At 40.2% G+C, this 20,000-nt stretch overlaps 1 protein-coding gene across 1 annotated transcript in view; it reads left to right on the forward strand.

Moving 5' to 3' along the window:
• Csmd1 (CUB and Sushi multiple domains 1) overlaps positions 1-20,000 on the forward strand; it is a 1,514,424-nt gene that overhangs the window by 1,321,642 nt on the left and 172,782 nt on the right. Inside the window, exons 27-31 of the mRNA XM_032918494.1 lie at positions 926-1,117; positions 7,182-7,320; positions 10,559-10,746; positions 14,647-14,841; positions 17,791-17,907. Of these exons, the coding sequence (XP_032774385.1) occupies positions 926-1,117; positions 7,182-7,320; positions 10,559-10,746; positions 14,647-14,841; positions 17,791-17,907 (831 nt within the window). The remainder of the gene's footprint in view (positions 1-925; positions 1,118-7,181; positions 7,321-10,558; positions 10,747-14,646; positions 14,842-17,790; positions 17,908-20,000) is intronic.

Here is a 20,000-nt window from a genome sequence, read left to right on the forward strand (position 1 = left end):
CTCCCCTCCCCTCCCCTCCCCTCTTCTCTCCTCCCCTCCCCTCCCCTCCCCTCTCCTCTCTTTTCCCTTCCCTCCCCCCCCTTCCCATTCCTCTCCTTCCCTCCTTCCTTCCTTCCCTTCTTTCTTCCTCTCCCCCCACTCCCCTCTCCCCCCCCGCCCCCCCCCCCCTCCTCTCCCCCTCCCCCCTCCCCCCCCCCTCTCCTCTCTTTTCCCTTCCCTCCCCTCCCCTTCCTTTTCCTTCCCTCCCTCCTTCCTTCCTTCCCTTCTTTCTTCCTCTCCTCCCATCCTCTCTTCAACTTCTCCACATCCCTCACTTTTCTCTCTTCTGGTATTTTGTTCCCCCATTCCTCCCTCTCTCTTCCAAGGACATATCTTCTAGTGTCTTCTAAAGACTACAAGGCTTTAAAAAATATGCAATTGATCAGTTTTTCCTGAAAACTAGTAGCCTGTGACTCTGTGGTGCCTCTTGCAAGATTGACACCTGACCCATTTCTGGAGTCACCGTGACGGGTCACATCAGGGAAAGCTGCTTCTTTCACTTGTAGTCTCCAGCTTGAGACTACAGATGTTTAATTAGATCATTTAAATTGTGATGTGTGACTTTATAAATTATTATTGAAGGGCAAACTAGAGGAAAATGTGTGCATAATATGTAATGAGTACACTGTGATCAGATTGTCATTTAGGATTTCATAAGTGGCCAACTTTCAATAACATTTTGGTAAAATTTATTTTCCCCGTGTGCAGAATCAAAGTACATAGCATTGACTCCTCCCCCGTGGAAAGACCCCTTTTTGCAAGCTCCCCAGAAACATTTGGCGCGCCAAAGCAACACTGAGTACTTCACCCTAGGCAGCAGCCACCCCAGCAAGTGTGGATTCCTGGTTCTCAGTCACCTGAGCAGCTCTTGTTTGCTCTTCCTCAGCTTCCATTGCATCCACCTGCAATGACCCTGGGATGCCTCAGAATGGAACCCGCTATGGTGACAGCCGGGAACCTGGAGACACCATCACCTTCCAGTGTGACCCTGGATACCAGCTCCAAGGGCAAGCCAAGATCACTTGTGTGCAGCTTAACAACCGCTTCTTCTGGCAACCAGACCCTCCGTCATGCATAGGTACCAATTGGGCCTGAGAAATGGAAATGTCATGTTGGAAATGAATGCCGTCTATGCTTCGAGTCTGCCTGCTAACCTTTTGTTTCTTCAGGAGGACACTCCGGGAGCTTCTTAAATGGCCTCAGGCTCTCTGAGACAATGTGGAAATTTTATTGCAAACCTTTATTTTATTAGATGAAATAAAGGATGTGGTTTCTTTAATGTACAGTAATTGACATTTATCTAACATTTCCTACCCTTAATAGTTCTTATGTAAATATCTATCAACCACTCCAGACTTGAAAGTTTTACATGGCTCAAAATTTGTAAGCCTACCACGGCTGGCAACATTTTTAATACAAAACACAACTCCAAGCAGTACCTACCTACTGAAAAGCACTTTCTCTTTTCAGAAGTATGGTTTTCTATAACATTTAGATAGAATCCTGAAAGGCAGTTGGGGACAATGAAAAATAAATAATAAAATTATGTAAAACACTAATTGAAATTCCCCCATCCAACTTATTAATGTAGTAACAAATAGCTTTGCCAGCGATGGTCATAAGGGACATCTAAGATGATCTCTCACAGATATGATTTTTAGGAAAATGGATTTTTTTCTTCGAAAACAGAAATTTCATGTAAATTGCCCTTCATTCTTTTAAATATTTTAATATAAAATATCAATTTGAAGTATTTAATCATTATTCCAAAATGAAATTTAACTGAATGTTTTTTTAAACTAACTATTTGGCTTAGTTGGTACTTCTAGATACTTTGCTTGAAAAATGTAGAATTAATTGATCTGGGACAAAAGCCTGTTGCGGAGAAGTGAGGGACTCTCTCATGGCCTTGAAGGCAGATGAGATTCAAGAGCTCTGTTATTAGCATCTGCCCTACAAGAAAGCCATCCCTGTTTAGTAGCCTTCTCCGTATTTTCATAGCCCTCAGCTGTGGGCACAGTCAGCCTTCTGATGCTCACCCCATTAACAGGAGGCTTGCAATGCTTTGGATATTTTTCAAGATAGAGTAAATGCAGCCGTCATTATAAATCTTTTCTTTTGCGAAGGTCCCTGCAGATGGAGCTTCTCCTCCTGCCTCTTAGCGCTTAGCTATGCTGTGTGTGTGTATCTATGTTATATGTATGTGTCTATATGTGTGTTGTGTCTGTATTGTATGTATATTATGTGTGCATTGGATGTATGTCTCTGTGCCTGGGTTTTTGTTTGCCCACGTGCTTGTTCTGTGTGTCCTACACAGCTGTGTGTGCATATGTATTGCCTGTATATCTGTACTGTTTAAAATGAAGATGTAATTTTCTTCCATTTTATATTTTTAATCTCATGGACAAGGAAGCCCTTAAAAGCAACTTTGAATGAACCTCTTGAATGGGGATTTATCCTTTCTACATTCAAGGCATGATTATAAAATTTGAGCGCTATCCTAGTTACTCTGCAGCCTCTGACATAAGTGTCTGTCACTTACTTAATTTTGAGCAAGAACTAAAAATCCCTAAGCTCACCCCAAAGTACTCATTGTCCTTCGTGGCCTCAAGCCACACTTCTAAGGGCAGATGGAAATTCATGTGCAACAATTGAATAGCCAAGTATTTAGAGACTAGACATGCCTACACACATAGATGTCATATGACAGGAAGGCAGATGCTATCTCTTCTTTACGCTGTGAGTTTCACTTTTCAGAAGTGAGGGTTGTGCCTCCCCAACACAGTGCATTGGCTAACTAGACTAGCACCCGTATAAATCCTTTATTCAACCCACAACATCTTTAAACCATGGTTTCTTATTAGAAGATAATTCCTGTTTGCTGCAAGTGTTTTATCAACAATGACAAAACAAAAAGTGAGAAAAGCTGTTGCCTTTTTACCGGAAGTTACTTGCTATTAACATAAACGTACACCAATAAAACTTATAAGCATGCATATAAATTATTTACTTTGCAATAATTTTAAACATGCCCTGCCTTCACAGTACAAAGTGTTTAGGTGCTATTTTATGTTAGTCCCCAGATTTTTAGTGACCGTGGGGTGTCTCTGAGCACAGCTCCCCTCTTATGTTGCCAGCAACACTGTCCTGTATCTCATAAGCTTAGCCGAGTAGTGCTGGGAGCATTATTTTTGTACAAGTGCACAGTGAATTTCCCACATATGAAGGGAACACAACAAAACACAAATGACTGTGGAGGAACGGTGTATTTCTTCCGACTTATCTCTCTAAGGCACTCCCCACCAGATCTATCTGAATATTCACAGCAACTCCACTTGTCAGTAGCCATATTTGTTTATTAATTCTGACCAGAAAAATTACAACTTAGCATTGTTTTTTAGCCTTATTGTCAAAACAGAAAGACATATGTTCTTCTCATTTTAATTCGCATACTAGGTTGGACACGGTTCTGAACGTTTTCTTTCCGTTTGATGACTGGCTGAGCAACTGGTGCACTGCATATTGGCCAGCGAACTTCTCATCCCTTTTCTTCACCATCAATTTTGCTCTGTTTTCTTTTTGTGTACTGGTTCTCCCAACACCCCACCAGCACCCTAGGACACATATTTTCCAAGATTTGCTATTAATTTCAAGATTTGCTCCCTCTTTTTGTTCTTTCTGAAAGCCACATGGAAATGGAACTTGTATTTGGGGCTTTTATTTATTTCTATTTATTTATTTATTTATTTACCCCCATTTCTCTTCTCTTCTCTCTCCTTCCTTCTCTCCCTCCTCCCTCTGTTCCCCCCCTCTCCTCTCTCTCTACATTGTATGTATGCATTTTATGTTTGTATGTGTTCATATGTGTATTACATGTGTGTCTTTGTTTCTGTCTTTGTTTATGTGTCTTTGTATGCTTTGTATATGTGTGTGTGTATGTATGTGTGCATGCACACGTGTGTGTATTGGGTGTTATGTATATATGCAGGTGTGTGTTGCATATGTAAATGTATATGTATCTGCATATTATATGTATATATAGGTAAATAAGTATATACATATATATGTGATTGTGCTTGTCCATGAATGTGTGTACATGTGGATCCTAGAAATCAGTCAGCTGCCTTCTTTAGCCATCTTACTTTTTGAGAGAGTCTCTCTCTGAACCTGGGCTGGACAGGCTCAGTAGCAAGTCCTGAAGTCCATGTATCTCCACCCTCCCACACTTTCACTATTGTTACAGTTATTCACGGCCCATGCTCAGATTTATACATGAGTACTGGGGTAGCACATTTGGATTCTCATCCTGGCACACTGTGCATTTTATCGATGAACCTTCTCGTCAGCAATATAGCTGAGTCCAAAGGGATGACGTCTCCATATTAATTTTTGATAATTGGAACAGTATGTACTGTCCCTCAAATCCCCCCGGTTTTGCTTTGTTTAGTGTCTTTTGCTAGAGTCCAAATTCTATAGAACTCTAAAAAAGTGTCCATATATCAGCAATCTGCACTTTGATGGCTGGAGCTGGCCCTGACCCTCAGGATGATGATTTAAAGCCTCAGTGTCTCACTCCATGGTGTGAGTGCTCCAGTGTTTTGTGAAGAGATGTTGATTGTCTCCTTAAAGTGGAGTGTTGTGTGGAGTGGAAGCTGACCTGTGTGATGGGCTTGTGTGGATGTGTGGATGTGTGTATCCAGGCAGTCTAGGGTAGACTTTCTACAGTCTCTGAACTACATCTTCTAAATGGTATCTGAATGGTTTTATGAGCTCTGTAATTAAAGCCTAATGAAACTAAAATGAAGGATTCCAGATTCTGGGAGAACAAACATGCACAAAGAGTGCTACTTAACACCATACTCAGGGTTAACACCCTCATTTCCTGGAGTGCCTCAGACCAGCAGGAGGAACCAGACTCCCTGTTGTTTCCTTCAAGTCAATATTTGAATCACAGTCTGAGCACCCCTCTGAGACAGTGCCCCAAATCTGTCATTTTTCATCTTTGAAGCCCTGCATGGAATAGAATCTTCTCCTCGGCTTTGAGGCACCTCCACCCTCTACATCAGTAAGGCTGCCCTATCAGATCCAGGTCCTTGTACCAGATGTGGTAAGCATCCACCTGAGTACAGGGAGAAAAGTCATGAGAGCTATGAAGGAACCATGTCGTTGATAAGATGGAGCTTCATACCAGCAGACATAGGGCTTCATATTCTGTCAGCATGTCTCAAATAACTTCAATGTATCCCTGAGCCATTCACAGTTTTCACTGACCAGACTGAATTTACTACACAAAACACGATAATTTCACTGCACTTCTTGTTTTGAAAAATTGGATTTTCAAGAATGTTAAGTGACTGTTGAAGGTCCAATCATTACTGAAAACTGTGAGCTACACCCTTCCACCTTCTTTAATTTTATTTACACAAAGAAAATCTTTATTTGTAGAGGGAAAAAAGGAGGACTACATAGAATATTTTATTATTTATTCCTAAATGTACAGATATATTGTCAGTGATAGGAAATGTCTATAATTTAGAAGGCATGCTGTGGTTTAACTAGAGTGATACTTTGAAACAATGTGGTCAAGCCAGAGTTTGCCTGAAGAACCATAATATTCATGATAGCATGAGCACCTTAAGTGGATAAACTTGTATATTTCCAGTGTTTGAATATTGCTCATGTAATAGAATATTTAACAGAAATTTTGTTTAGTACATGGAATAATACTAAGTATCTTCAGATTCTAGTAGTAAAAATTATCCTGCCTGCTAACAGTACTCAGCTGTAGTCAGTAGCCAACTGGTATAAATGTGAATGCAGGCAAGTCACACATAGTGACCAAGAGGCTAACTCAACCCTTACCATGTGGCGTTCTTTGTTTTAGCAATAATATCTGACCACTATGTTTAAGCATTCTCTCTAGGGGTAAGTGTTGCAGCTCTCACAGCCATCCCTAAATGGAATGTGTGTGTGTGTGTGTGTGTGTGTGTGTGTGTGTGTGTGTACTTTTTTTCATTGTTTGCTTTTTTTGTTTTGTTTCATTGGGGATACTGTGGGAACTTAAAATCTGAGAAACACCAAACAACTGTTTCCTGAGTGCTTGTGATGAGTGTCCTAGATATTAGACGAAAAGAAATATGGAAAGCCTGGTGATCACTGTGTCACTCAAGGCCTGTGTTCTAGAATGTTCAATAACTTTGCAAATAAGAACTGGCAGCAGCTGAATTATTGGGATCAGGTGGCGACATTCATGAAGGGTTTTATATCAAGTTTTGGGTGTGAGTATGTACATGCACATGTGTGTGCTTGCATAGGTAGAAGGTGTGAGGGTTAGATAGAGAGTTTAATTTATTTAAGTAATACTTAAGTCACTAAAAGACATTTTGTTTGTCAATTGTAATCATATAAAGCAGAACTAGAGGTGTAGGCACATACCTGTAATCCTTATACTTGGGAGGGATGAGAATCCTGGTGGTTCCAAGGCCAGTCTGTGTACAGTGTGAATTCTTAGATAGCCTGGGCTACAGAATGAGACCCTCTCTCAAAAATAGGTAGGTAGGTAGCTACAGAGATGATAGACAGACAGACAGACAGACAGACAGACAGACAGACAGACAGATAGATAGATAGATAGATGTACAGATAAAAGCAGAAGATTCCCCATATCAGTGTCAAAGAAATGGCTATAGCAGATGATAAAATTCAGTACTGTGAGGGTTTACTAAAGATAGATAGACAGACAGACAGACAGACAGATAGATAGATGATACAGAGATATATAGATATATACATAGATGTGTGTGTGTTGTGTGTGGTGTGTGTGCATGAGAGAGAGAGAGAGAGAGAGAGAGAGAGAGAGAGAGAGAGAGAGAGAGAGAGAGAGAGGGGAGAAAGATGTTTGAAATTTTTCTCGAAAACTGGGAACTGGGATGGTATAAACTAAACTTCTCAAGGATCATATGGAAAGATACAGACTTAGTGGGCTTTATTAACTTCTTTCCACATTTGTAGGCAAAATATGTCTTTGCTGGAAAGGTGGACAATTGCACCCTTTCTAAAAAGAATTACCTACCTGTGTTTGGTATTCTGGATCTCTGCTCTAAAAAAAAATTATATTCCCCTGTGACTTTGTTCTGTGACAGCTGCTTGTGGTGGGAATCTGACAGGCCCTGCTGGAGTGATTTTATCCCCAAACTACCCACAGCCATACCCTCCTGGGAAGGAGTGTGACTGGAGAATTAAGGTGAACCCGGACTTTGTCATTGCCTTAATATTCAAAAGGTACGTGTGCTGCAGACTACCTCTTTTCAGTAGGCTGTTAATGCTGTGCCCAGCTCACCACATTTGTTAACTCAGAGTGCCCAACTTATAAGTAGTGAGTCATCAGCTCAGGCACCTTGTCAGAGGCAGGGCAGCAGGAGAAGAGAGATTCTGCCTTGATGGCCAGCATTCTACATGAAAGACATACATGGATTTCTTTCATGCAGTAGCCATCTGGCCCACGGTGAGTTTTGTACATGAAAGCTTCAGACCAGTGATTAAAAACATGCTGTGGATGCTGGAGAGAATTCCACCTTAACATCGCGTTTGCTGCAGACTACAGAGGCTGGCTCTTTCCCACAGCATGTTCTGCTTGACGGTCTGCAGGGCAGTGCGGTTTTCATCATTAAAACTGCTGGGATGAAGTAGAGATAAAAACAGGAGATTCCCCATATCAGTGTCCAAGAAATGGTCATTCACACCTGCTATACAAGATGATAAAACTCAGTACCATAAGGATTGACTAAAATCAACTCCATTTTAACTATGGCTTAAACATGAAAGGTCCTCTGCTTCTGCTGTTTGAACTCTTGGACACCAGATGACAGTTGTTTAGGGGACTTTTGGAACCTTCTGAACATGAGGTCTTATTCATAGGCATATAATCATATAGGTGGAACTTGGGTGGGGGATTATATCATAGCCCTGCTTACAGGTAGACTGTTTCTGGGACACCATGATAGAAGTAAGCCAGAGAACATAACCTCTGGCCTTCAATCAAGGATGGAGAATAAACAGCTATGCCTTACTCACCATTATAAATTATAGCCACTGGGCTAGGAGTGAATATATCATTTCTTCCTTTGGCTGCTTTTGTCAAACAGTTGTTTCCTGTGAGAGGAAATACTTTTTATAGTAATAGATTATCACATTAGTATTTGCTATATGGTAATTGCATTTTAGCAAATACTGAGATCTTATCCAATAACAATACTTCGATTTCTTAAAAAAAAAAAAAACAAAAAAAAAAAACGTAAATGAATGTGATGTTCCGAAAGCTAAATGTCTGAACGGTGGTGGTTGCTAGGCAGGCTCTTCAGCCACGAGAACAAAGGAGACTGGATATTTGATTTCTCTGACAGGAAACAGGCTCCTTGCCTTCAGCTTGTGAGCCAGCTCTCAGCCCCTCATGGGTGCTGGCCTCTCTTACTGTCTCTGATCCAGTATAACTGATGGGTCTGAGATTCCACCTTAGTTGGTAGCTGGGTACTAGCTCCTGAAAGTGCTTCTATTAATGATCAAAAGGACAAATACTTTCAGAATGCTTGTCCAGCATGCGGAATGAGTGAGCCTTTGCTGGTGGAGACAGCTGTGCAATTGTTCCTTGCAGTTTGGTAGACCTTCCTTAAAACCTGGATGTCCATCTGATTCCTGGAGATAAAGAGTGAAGTGACCATTGCATCCAAGCAGAGGCTCATTACTCAGTTTCACACTTTCCCCTGTGGCAATGACCAATGATCAAAGACACAAAGGGACATTTCATTTGATAATCAATAAGGACATTTATCACAGGAAGTTTCCCTGCTGTGTTTTACAAACCTCTCTGAAAGATATACAACACAAAAAATCCCTAAACTCTTGGGTTCTATGAACCATTACTTTGTCCCCTATCTGTTTAGTTCTACATTTAGGCAGCTTCTCTGAGCTTAAAATCATTGTGTTAAGATGAGCACCATCTGAGTGACCATGCTGTCACTGTCACAAAAGCCATATGGTGGGAGGGAAGTAGCCAGAATGCTGTGTGGGGACAAGTATGGTCAAATGGAAGAATATGTGACACACTGCTGAGGTCTCCATGTGCTGACATCATCCATAGTCTTCAGAGGACTCTCCCAGAAGACTGAATTCTGATGTATTCTTGTGGGGATGATGAGAGTCTGACATTAGAAAATTGGAAGAGAGCACTCTAGGGCCACAGGCAAGCTGTTGACTACAGGGAACAAGATATATCACTGTCCCTGTAGATTGTATGGTGGTACAGATTCATGGGGAATTGAAACTCACTAAACAGACTGGGTTAGACCTAAGGAAGTTACTATGATTTGTAGGTATATAACGTTATGGTAAGTAGAAATAAGCCTGATTATTACAAAGGAAACTGGAATTAATTATAAATTAAACACCAGGACACCATGTCAAAACTATTGAATGTCCAAAAGGTGGTTCAGCACAGAATATGTTTCTTTTATTTCCAATGTCTGATTGAATTTCAGTGTTCAATGGGTAATTATGACCATAACCACCTTTGCTAGACACAGGAGCAGACTCTAGATTTATCCATGACAATGACCATGACTAAAATTATTCTTCCAGCAAAATCAAACATAGCACTTGTGATTATACCAAATCTCTGAACTTTGGACCTCTGCTCTTCCTTCATCATGTCTGACAGCAGCGGACTTGTAAATAAGATTTGAATTGACAAATTTATAAATTTACAAGCAGATATTTTTAAAAAAAAATAGTGGTGTCACTGTGACAATTAGAGCAGACAATGCAAGTCTTAACATGGACTGGATGTAGAAAAGAAAGGAGAGAGAAACACAGACTGTGGGAAGGAGGGAGAGCGAGAAGGGATAATAGAAAGATTGGTTGGTACATTCAGCGTGTTAACATGATAGGTAATGTCTGTGCTCTACCCATGCAGAAACCATAACCATTGGTCCCCTCACCTAAAGAAAAAGTAATAATTACAGTTTTTAATGTAAAAATAAACCAATGAGAGGTTTTCAATTTTTAACATTTAGAATATACATCAGTACCAAGTACATATATTTTAAATCTCAAAATGCTCACCTAATAATCAAGATTCAGTGGGAATCTGTCTGTTTTGAGTCAGGCTTCATTCAAGTCATCCTTAACTTTACTAACTTCATGGGAAGAGGACAGGGTGCCACACCCATGATGCTACACCCCTGATGCCACACCCATGGTGCCATTATTTGTTTAGTTTAAACTTTATTCAAAATTGTCTACTACCGAATACATTGGCCATTATGCAAAACACTGATAGAAATTATGACAAGCAATACTTCTAATTTAGCATGTTGATTAGTGTTGTATTTAATTTCACTTACTGTAATCATTTAAATTATTATACAAAATCAAACTAAATGGTAATGTGTTCCCAAAAACTTACTCTTAAGACACAAGGTGAGTTTATGTTGGGGACATAGGTAATACTTTGCTTCCTTATTAGTTTTAGCATGGAGCCAAGTTACGACTTCCTGCATATCTACGAAGGGGAGGACTCCAACAGCCCACTGATCGGAAGCTTCCAGGGTTCTCAAGCCCCAGAGAGGATTGAGAGCAGTGGTAACAGCCTCTTCCTGGCATTCAGGAGTGATGCCTCTGTTGGCCTGTCCGGGTTTGCCATTGAATTTAAAGGTGCGTGATGGGATGGATTTGTGGAGAAGTTAACTTGTGTCAGGGGCTGCTTCTGCAATCAGCATTTCTTCATGAGATCCTATATCTCAAGCATGTGTTCCTGAACTACATGCATGAGTGGCCTGTGTTGGGGGGAAAGGGAGGTCTTTCTGAAGAAGAGAGACCCATCTTTCATGTGTTAAAAAATATTTCTATCTCTGTTGGAAAACAAGGGAAAGTAGATAAAATGGTTTTGGCATGGATGTTTTTATCTGAACATTGATTATAATGTGTGTAATAACTGATTTGATGACATCTAAGAATCATTTGATATGTGTTAGCATTTTCTGATTTGTTTCCTCAGGATGCCTAGACTTAAATTCACTGAGATAGTCTTGCCTCTGCTTTCCCATTGGGATGCTGCCCATCACGCTCTGTGTCTTCTTCACTCATAGACCTAAACTAGTTGAGAAGCTCTGGCCTAGGCAGATCCTCTTGTCTCAGATCCCAGATTCTTTGCCTATGGATGCTTTGGGATTTATTGAACTCTAAGGAAAGGAGCCACATATAAAACCAATATACCCCAAGCTCTTTGATCCAGAGTCCATAAAACAAATACCATTCTTCAATATGAATTCATATGTGAATGAAGGAAAGGACTGATTAAAATACAGCAATAATTAGAACTTAGCATGACATTATCAATAGTAATGATAATTGTAGTAAAAATAAGTAAGCAGATAAAATAACTAATTGCATTTATTGAAATCATTAAATTTAATTTGTAGTGAAAGTTATAAAATAAAATGAAGGTATGTTTTATTTTAGTCACCATTCAAATGGACTTGTATTGCTTTTTATGGCTCTAAGTTAAAAAAAATTGCTCAAAATCTCAAAATCCATAAGTGTAAGGATCTTTCTTAAAACACATGGTAAAATTCATGCAATCATGTTGTGCCTTTGTGGTCGAGACAGCCGTGTTTTGTGGGATGAGAATGTCCCTTACACATATTCACCGAATGAAATGACAAATGTGTTATCAAGACTCTAGATGACCCTCACCAAGCCTGTTCCAGACCTAGCTACAGCCCAAATAATCAAGCCACTACATGCAAAATAAATAAAGTTATAATATGAATAACCAGAGGTGAGGATGTCCTCCCTATTTAGGTTTATTCATTCTGTATATTCATCCTTTAATTAGATATTTGTAGCTTTTAATGTTTGAAACATTTTCTGGAGGTCAGTGGGAAGGGCTCCCAGGGGCTAGCAGAACCACTGTCATGGGCAAGCAATCTCAGGGTGAGTGCCACAGTCTACAGAGATTGTTGCTAGATGCAATGGGCCAGGAGGGATCCCAGAGCAGTCACACACCGTGTGTAGCCATGCAAGGGACCCTTCATGTACCAATTTGCTATACAGAGCATGAGTTTATAAAGGTTTTTCTAAATGGAATGGACAAGAGCAACAGAAATATGCACAGAGCTATGAAGCCATCTAATTAGAAAAACATAGCAAAATGTAAGCAGAGACAGGACTGTGATTTATCACTGAGCTCCCAGAACTGACAATTGGTAAATGGAACCAAAAGATCAGATGAAGTCATTTGTAGACAAGCCAGCTACCCAAGTCTCAGTCCGTGGCATGAGATAGACGGGTGTGTAATCCTTGTCTTATCAAGCCACACACAGGTCTGAAAGAGATTTATAGTAAAAGATAATCAGAAAGAAAGGCAAGGCCGTGGGTCTCCACTGATCGACAAACCAGGAAAGGTTCATTTTTTTTTTTTTTTGGTTCTTTTTTTCGGAGCTGGGGACCGAACCCAGGGCCTTGCGCTTCCTAGGCAAGCGCTCTACCACTGAGCTAAATCCCCAACCCTGAAAGGTTCATTTTTTAATGAGGCAAGGATGGCAATTGCCAACAAATATGTGCTTGCCCATATCTTGAATGACTCAATGACAGGGCGACTTTGATGTATATAAACAAACAGGAATAAAGATAGGCAGTTTTGTTTAAATATCTAATGATCTACACAAGGTTCAAGGCTACTATAAATAATTATGAGACGATCAGCCACTATTTGAAATATCCACATAGGCTCTCAGTGAAGTGACTAGAGACACTGCTCTCTGCATATGAGCTGCCTGCTGAGGGATCGTGGATACCAGAAAATGGGTTTCAGATAAATCAATGTTGTCGACCAAAATATATAAAAATGAATTTGCTAAATTTAATAAATTATCCCATAACAGGCTCAGTGTCTACAGTGCATTCAGCTGTAACATATTATATAGATTTGGAGAATATTTACAAGGGAGCTCTCCCTTTGCTCTTGGTGATCCACGGAGTGCTAAAAATCCAAATGAAAATATCAAAAACTAATGAATACAACAGCGAGACAAGCTTCTCATGCTTCCCGTAGGACTCACCAAGATGTGATATTTGTTTGATATTTTTCTTTGTAATTACGTGTCATTCATGCCCTGAACCTATTCTATCCTTTCTCTCTCTTGCACACCTGACCATTTCCATAATACTCTACCTCCAGAGATTAATTCATGCAATTACTAGATTAACTGACAAACAACGTGCTTACCGTGACCAGGAAGAAATAAAAGCAATATCAGCAATCTTGATCCCAAACAAAAATTACAAAATAGAATTCAGTGTAGCACTTGTATGATACAACACTCCTTGCATGTATGGTTGGCACTTTTCTGTAGTAGATCAAAGAATTAGAATTTTAAACTTTTTCATGGAGATACAGTTTTCAAACCCAAGGTATGGGTTATCCCAGAGCCTAAACTAGTACTCAAAGAAAAGAGCATAACATTGAGCTGAGTGGTGTCCTCTGTCTTCTGTAACACCTACTGGGAAGTCTGTGAAGTTTGGCCTTACTTGGCCCTCTCATGGGAAGGTAAAGAATGAAGAGATGTTTAACCAGCAAATCATGACTCTAAAATTTCACAGAACATGTGGTTACAGATAGATGTTGATTGATTTGCTGATAGTTTGAATGACCCATTGAAGCAGAAAGAACTAAGTTTGACTGAATAGCAGCAAACTGATTTCCAGACAGATCTTATGTGACACCCACACTGAGCCTTGCAGTCAGTAGTCACATTAATCAGTAGTACACACTTGTGTGTCCTTGTGAGTGTCCGGCCTTGATCTGAATTTCAGACCGTCACCACTTACATCGAAGAATGTTGGTAATATTGGGCACTGAGCTCAGTCTGGAGTGTGGCATGTCCTCATGGAACTAGCAAATGCAGTTACTGCAATTAAGGTAAAATCACAGACCAACTGACACCCACCAGATGTAATATTTGACACTTGTTAATCAGATGTCATTTTCCTGCTAAGTTTGACAATCTTCAATGCATCAGCCCCAAGAACCATAACTCAGAGTGCTCTCTAAGTTTCTAACCTGAGTCTGTTTTCATTGCCATGAAAAGGTACAAGGGATTTTAGGGAGAGCTCCATTTTTTTTTTCATTTTGTGAAGCCAAATTACCAGTTTTTGAAAGCTGTGCAACAAGTTCACATTGGGATGAGTCAGGAGCCAGCTGGAAAATGAGCCTCAAATTTTCCTCAATCAGTTTTAAAATGCACAGCAATTAGACCCTCAACCAGCTATAAAAGGCACATCACAAAACACCCTGTCTTTGCTTACATGGAAATAATTTTATATCACCCCGTAATAAAAATGTCATTTTAAAAAGAACAAATATAATTTATTGGAAAATAATTCCCTACTGTGAAATAGTAAGCTAACTTGGTTATTAGTTGATGGGGAAATATTTCTAAAAAGTTTTCCCATGCTGGACACCGTGGTAGGCCTTGAATGAAGTAGGCAAAGAGACAAAGAAAATAACTACACACAGAGATAATCATGATACTCATGCCCTTTCTTCTTCAGAGAAACCACGGGAAGCTTGCTTTGACCCTGGGAACATAATGAATGGGACAAGGATTGGAACGGACTTTAAGCTGGGCTCTACAGTTACCTATCAGTGTGACTCTGGTTATAAGATTGTGGATCCCTCGTCCATTGAGTGTGTGACAGGAGCTGATGGGAAGCCGTCCTGGGACCGGGCACTGCCTGCCTGCCAAGGTACTTGTGACTCAGTTTCTCTTCCCACTTCTACCCACTGTGCAGTCTCACTGTCCAGGACTATAATCCCCAGCTAAGGTGAGACTCTTCCCTTTTAACAGTTCTTGCCGAGTCCCTTGGATATTCACTCATCTGTTCTGATTGTTCTTGAACAGAGCAATATTTTAATTCACATAGTTTCAAACTTTTATGCCTGTCATCTGATATACAAGAGGTACATGATAACATTCTCTAGAAGCTTCTCAATAAATAGATGAGCATAGATGACAGATTAAATAAATGACAGATAAAATGGATGATAGATTAATAGATCGATAGATACATAGATAGATAGATACATAGATACATAGATAGATACATAGATAGATACATAGATAGACACATAGATACATAGATAGATACATAGATAGATAGATGATAGTTATAGATTGACAGAGGTTGGTGGGTAGGTGTGTGGATTGACAGATGGTCAGATGGGTAGATACATAAATGATATAGTTAGACAATATTTTGGAATGGAGTATTTGCCAAAGGAACTGATTGGATTTCACATGACCAAGCTAAAATAAAATAGGTTTTCATTCTTCATACATATTTTTAGAACTTTGGTCGGTAAGCTTTTAAAATAACTTATATATTCTGAAATAGCCACTTTGAACTGATGTAGCTGAGGCAGAAGCAGACAGTGACCTGTCTACATAGACGACCTGAGTTATGGTATCTCAGTGGAAATGTCCCCTTCGGGATTAGTTTACAGAAATATCCTCCATCTAAAAGAGGAATGAACATTTCCACTTTAAAATTGCAAAATTGTTATCTTAGTTAGGATTTCTATTGGCTGCACTAAATCACCTCTATCAAAATCACCTTGGGGAGGAAATGGTTATTTCAGCTTAAAGCTCTCAGGTTCTTACTCCATCTTTGAGCAAAATCAGGGCAGGAACCTGAATGCAGGAACTGAAGCAAAGGGTGTGGGAAAATTCTACTTACCAGCTTGCTCTCTGTGGCTTGCGCAGCCTGCTCTGTTACCAAGGACCACCTTCCTAGAGGTGACACTGTCCACAGTGAGCTGTGCCCCGTCATTGATGAATCACTATCCAATCAAATGCACCACAGGACTTCCCACAGACCAGTCTGATAGAGGCATAGTTTCAACTGAAGTTCTTGCTTCCCAAACAAGTCTAGCTTGTATTAACCAACTAGCACAATAGTTATCTTAGATGTTGTGGAACATAAAACCACTCTGCAATATGCTATCACAAGCAATTGTGGTTCGGTTAAGTTCGTTAAGCCTTTCCTGGCTGGCCCTGAATGTGTTAAAGCTGTCAAAGGAATGAGCTATTGTCCTGAGGTAAGAGGTGAGCCTGCCAAGTCATAGTAACCCAGGACTGGGGACAGTCTCCCAACAGTCATTAGCTATCTCAACAAACCAGTAACAAGTGCCTTCCCCGTTAGATTACCACATTCTACAGGGTTTATTAATCATGGAAAATGTCCTGTTTGTCCATTAGGACTTAATAGTGTGCTAATTAGCACTGAGCAGATTAAACGTGCTATCTTTAATTTCCTTTTTTTTTTAACTGCTTGAAAATTGCCATATCAAGAATAAATGAACTGTAATAATGTAGTGAATGGGAAGGAGGCCAGGAGAAAATGAGGGAGAGAGAAAGAAAGGGAGGAAGAGAGGGGATTTCAGTCAAAGCCCCATGTCTGATATGTTCATGTGATGAAACTCATTAACTTACACATTTAAATATGAACCAATACTTATAATAAAAAGAAGCAATGATCTTGGAAAGAAACTGAACTTTCTCATATCTCAGAAGCAACTTTGAATTTAGATCAGTATTGGCACCCCAAAGAAAAAGAGCCATTGAGTGACACCGGATATCACAAAGGGACAAGCGTATGGGATGCTCAGCCCTGTGCTTCGGTCCCCAGTCACACAGTTGGACAGAGGAGCAGGTGCCAGTCCCTCCTGATAGTACATTAAAGATGCCAACGATGGGACGTAGCTTACAACCTGAACAAGTGCCTGGAGTTTAGTTGGATCTCAGTGCCAGGATATTTGAAAAGAACTTTTCACATGAGCTAAAAAGTTTTCCAGTTTACCCAGAAAAGAAACACCAAAGTTAGTAAGATTATGAGAAGGAAAAGGTTCATACAACCTCATAGTACATACATGTGCATGCATAGATACACACATTACATAAATATACACAAAGGTATATATACACACATACTCATGCACACACACATATATAGAGGCACATGTATCATATACACATATATACACACATGCACATAGACACTCATGCACACATATATACACACATCAATCCATACATACACACAAATGTATATATGCACGCATTCTCATGCACATACACATATATACACACATGCACATATGCACTCATGGATACATATATACACAAATCAATCCATACACACACACACACATATATACATATATATATATGTGTGTATGTATGTATATAGATATTCACACATATGGATACTTGAATATATATATACAAATGAGCATATACACACCTATACACATAAACATTTATACACACATGCATACATACATATATATATATCATTCTAAATACTTACACTCACATACACACACTCATATACATACACATACATGTATATACATACATACATGCAAACACATACATATACACAGTATAGCTAGTAATAGTCTAGCTATTTTCATTATTATTTGAACATGCCTCAGACAGGTCTTGATCATAACATCAGTCTTTTTTGAGTCCAAAGCTTTTGCTCCTGTGAGTCTCTGGCTCAGTGTTCCCGTGGTCCTGCTGCCAGTGCAGGGGCAGCTGCTGACATAGATGTGTGTGTTTGTTACAAGATGAGCTCCTGTCACCAGCATCACCATCTTCAAAGCTTACCATTCTTGGCTGGCTGTCTTTGCAGCACCCTGTGGAGGCCAATACGTGGGCTCGGAGGGGGTAGTTTTGTCACCAAACTACCCTCATAACTACACAGCTGGGCAGATATGCATCTATTCCATCACGGTGCCCAAGGAATTTGGTAAGAAATTGCTATTGTTTCTGACTCGTTGGCATATGCTTTAGAGCTAATTTGTCTGTTGTTTTGGTAAGATTAGAATAAAATGATACAAAAGAAATGTTATTCGCTACAGAAGCAGACTTTGCAAACCCTCTTCTACCAGAGGGGTACCATGTGCTTATGTTTACCCCTAGAGTGCTGTTGAATTTCAACCATTAATGTGGCCCCATACTATGCTCTGTCCAGAAGTAGATTTTGAAGTCAGTTGTTTGTAAATTTGAGGCAGGAAGACACATGCAGTTCAAGAGCATAAGTCATATAAATGCCTGTGGTAGTAAATATTTGATATTAATGCCCCACCTTTGATCATTCAGTTCCAGATAAAAGACACAAAACTTTTATACTTATATTAAGCCTTTAAAGCCTTAGAGCTGGGCAGATGTCCACCTTTCATGCTATTATGTCTACTTCCCTACCAATACCCCAAGATATGACTGGCCATATTTCCTCTGGGCTATTCTTAACTCCAGTTGTCCATGTTTCCATAATTCATCTAACCCCTGGCACCTTCTCCTCTCTGTACCTCCTTTACTCTCCTCCTCCTGGTCTCTCTGACCCCAAACCCGGGAACTGAAACTCCACCTATCTCTCTTCTGCCCAGCTATAGGCTGTAGGCATCATTATTCACCAATCAGGGATAACTTGGGTTGGGGGTGGAGGCAAGGTTACATAGCTTTACTAAGGTCCACAGGAAATCTCCTTATCCCTGAAGACAACCAGACCTTGGAGTTCAGTATTTAGCATTACACTGCATAGCAACACACCAAATCTCAACACATCCCTCCACAGTTGGTGGATTTAGTCACCATCCTTGAGACTTTGAGATGTGCACAGTGGTCCTGGCTGTCTTTATGTGATGTCCTTTCTGACTCCCAGCCAAGAAGATTGATATTATGTGGTTCTTCCCTGGGGGAAAGCCAGACAATAGCTTTCATACTCTTACAAGCCATTTCCCTTTTCCTCAATGGTCAACCAAAAGAAGAAAAAAAAAAGCCACAGACTCACAATTTGCCTTCACATTAAATCAGCAGTCACCTACTTCCATAGAAATATGGAGACATTAACTTCAATGTGAGAATGTACTTGAGATAAAAATGTTTTTTAAAGATTTTCTATTATTTCTAACTGTGTGCATCTATGTGTATTTGTGCTTGAGTCCATTCCAGTTTGAGGGGCTCTGACACCTCTGGCTTCCAGAAGTACCTGTACTCTAGAGCATACACTGACACATAGATGCACTTATTTTGTTTGAGATTTTTTCTTGGATATTTTTTATTTACACTTCAAATGTTATTTCTTTTCCCAGTTTCCTATCTATAAGCCCCCTATCCCCATCCCCCTCCCCTTCTTTTATGAGGGTGTTCCCACTCCCCACCCTGACATTCCCCTACACTGGGGGTTCCAGTCTTGGCAAGACCAAGGGCTTCTCCTTCCATTGGTGCCCAACAAGGCCATCGTCTGCTACATATGCAGCTGGAGCCATGAGTCTGTCCATGTGTACTCTTTGGGTAGTGGTTTAGTCCCTGGGAGCTCTGGTTGGTTGGTAATAGATACACATTTAAAGAAATAAAACAAATCTTAAAAAATATAAAAAGGTCATTGTAGATCCTGAGTTTCTGTCTTTGCATCCAAAAGGAGCCCAGAGCTCCCTTTATATGACAGGAGTGTGCTCCAGTAACTAACTCAGTGATGCTTCCTCCCCCTCTTGCTTCCCTGTTGAAGGACACGTATGTGTTCAGCTCTGGTTGTTCTAGAGCTGGAAGATGCTGCTGCCTCAGGCTGTCATAGTTGTTCCTCGCTTCCACGAACAACCTAACCGGACAACCAGACACAGTGTCATCTTCACAGTGTTGCTAATAATGTATGCTAGAAGAATTTCCTTATATCTCACGTTAAAACACAGACACAAGCGTTTAAACCTCCTACTGCTTAAGCACTACATTAGTTAATCTTATCCCTGAGACATCACCAAAGGATGTGGGGTTGTAACACACCTTGCTCTGGTTTATAGCTCCCCTGCTTTCTTCCTTCAGCGGATGAGTTGGGCCCATTGG

Source organism: Rattus rattus, chromosome 13 (genome assembly GCF_011064425.1).
Source record: "Rattus rattus isolate New Zealand chromosome 13, Rrattus_CSIRO_v1, whole genome shotgun sequence".
NCBI classification, from domain to species: domain Eukaryota; kingdom Metazoa; phylum Chordata; class Mammalia; order Rodentia; family Muridae; genus Rattus; species Rattus rattus.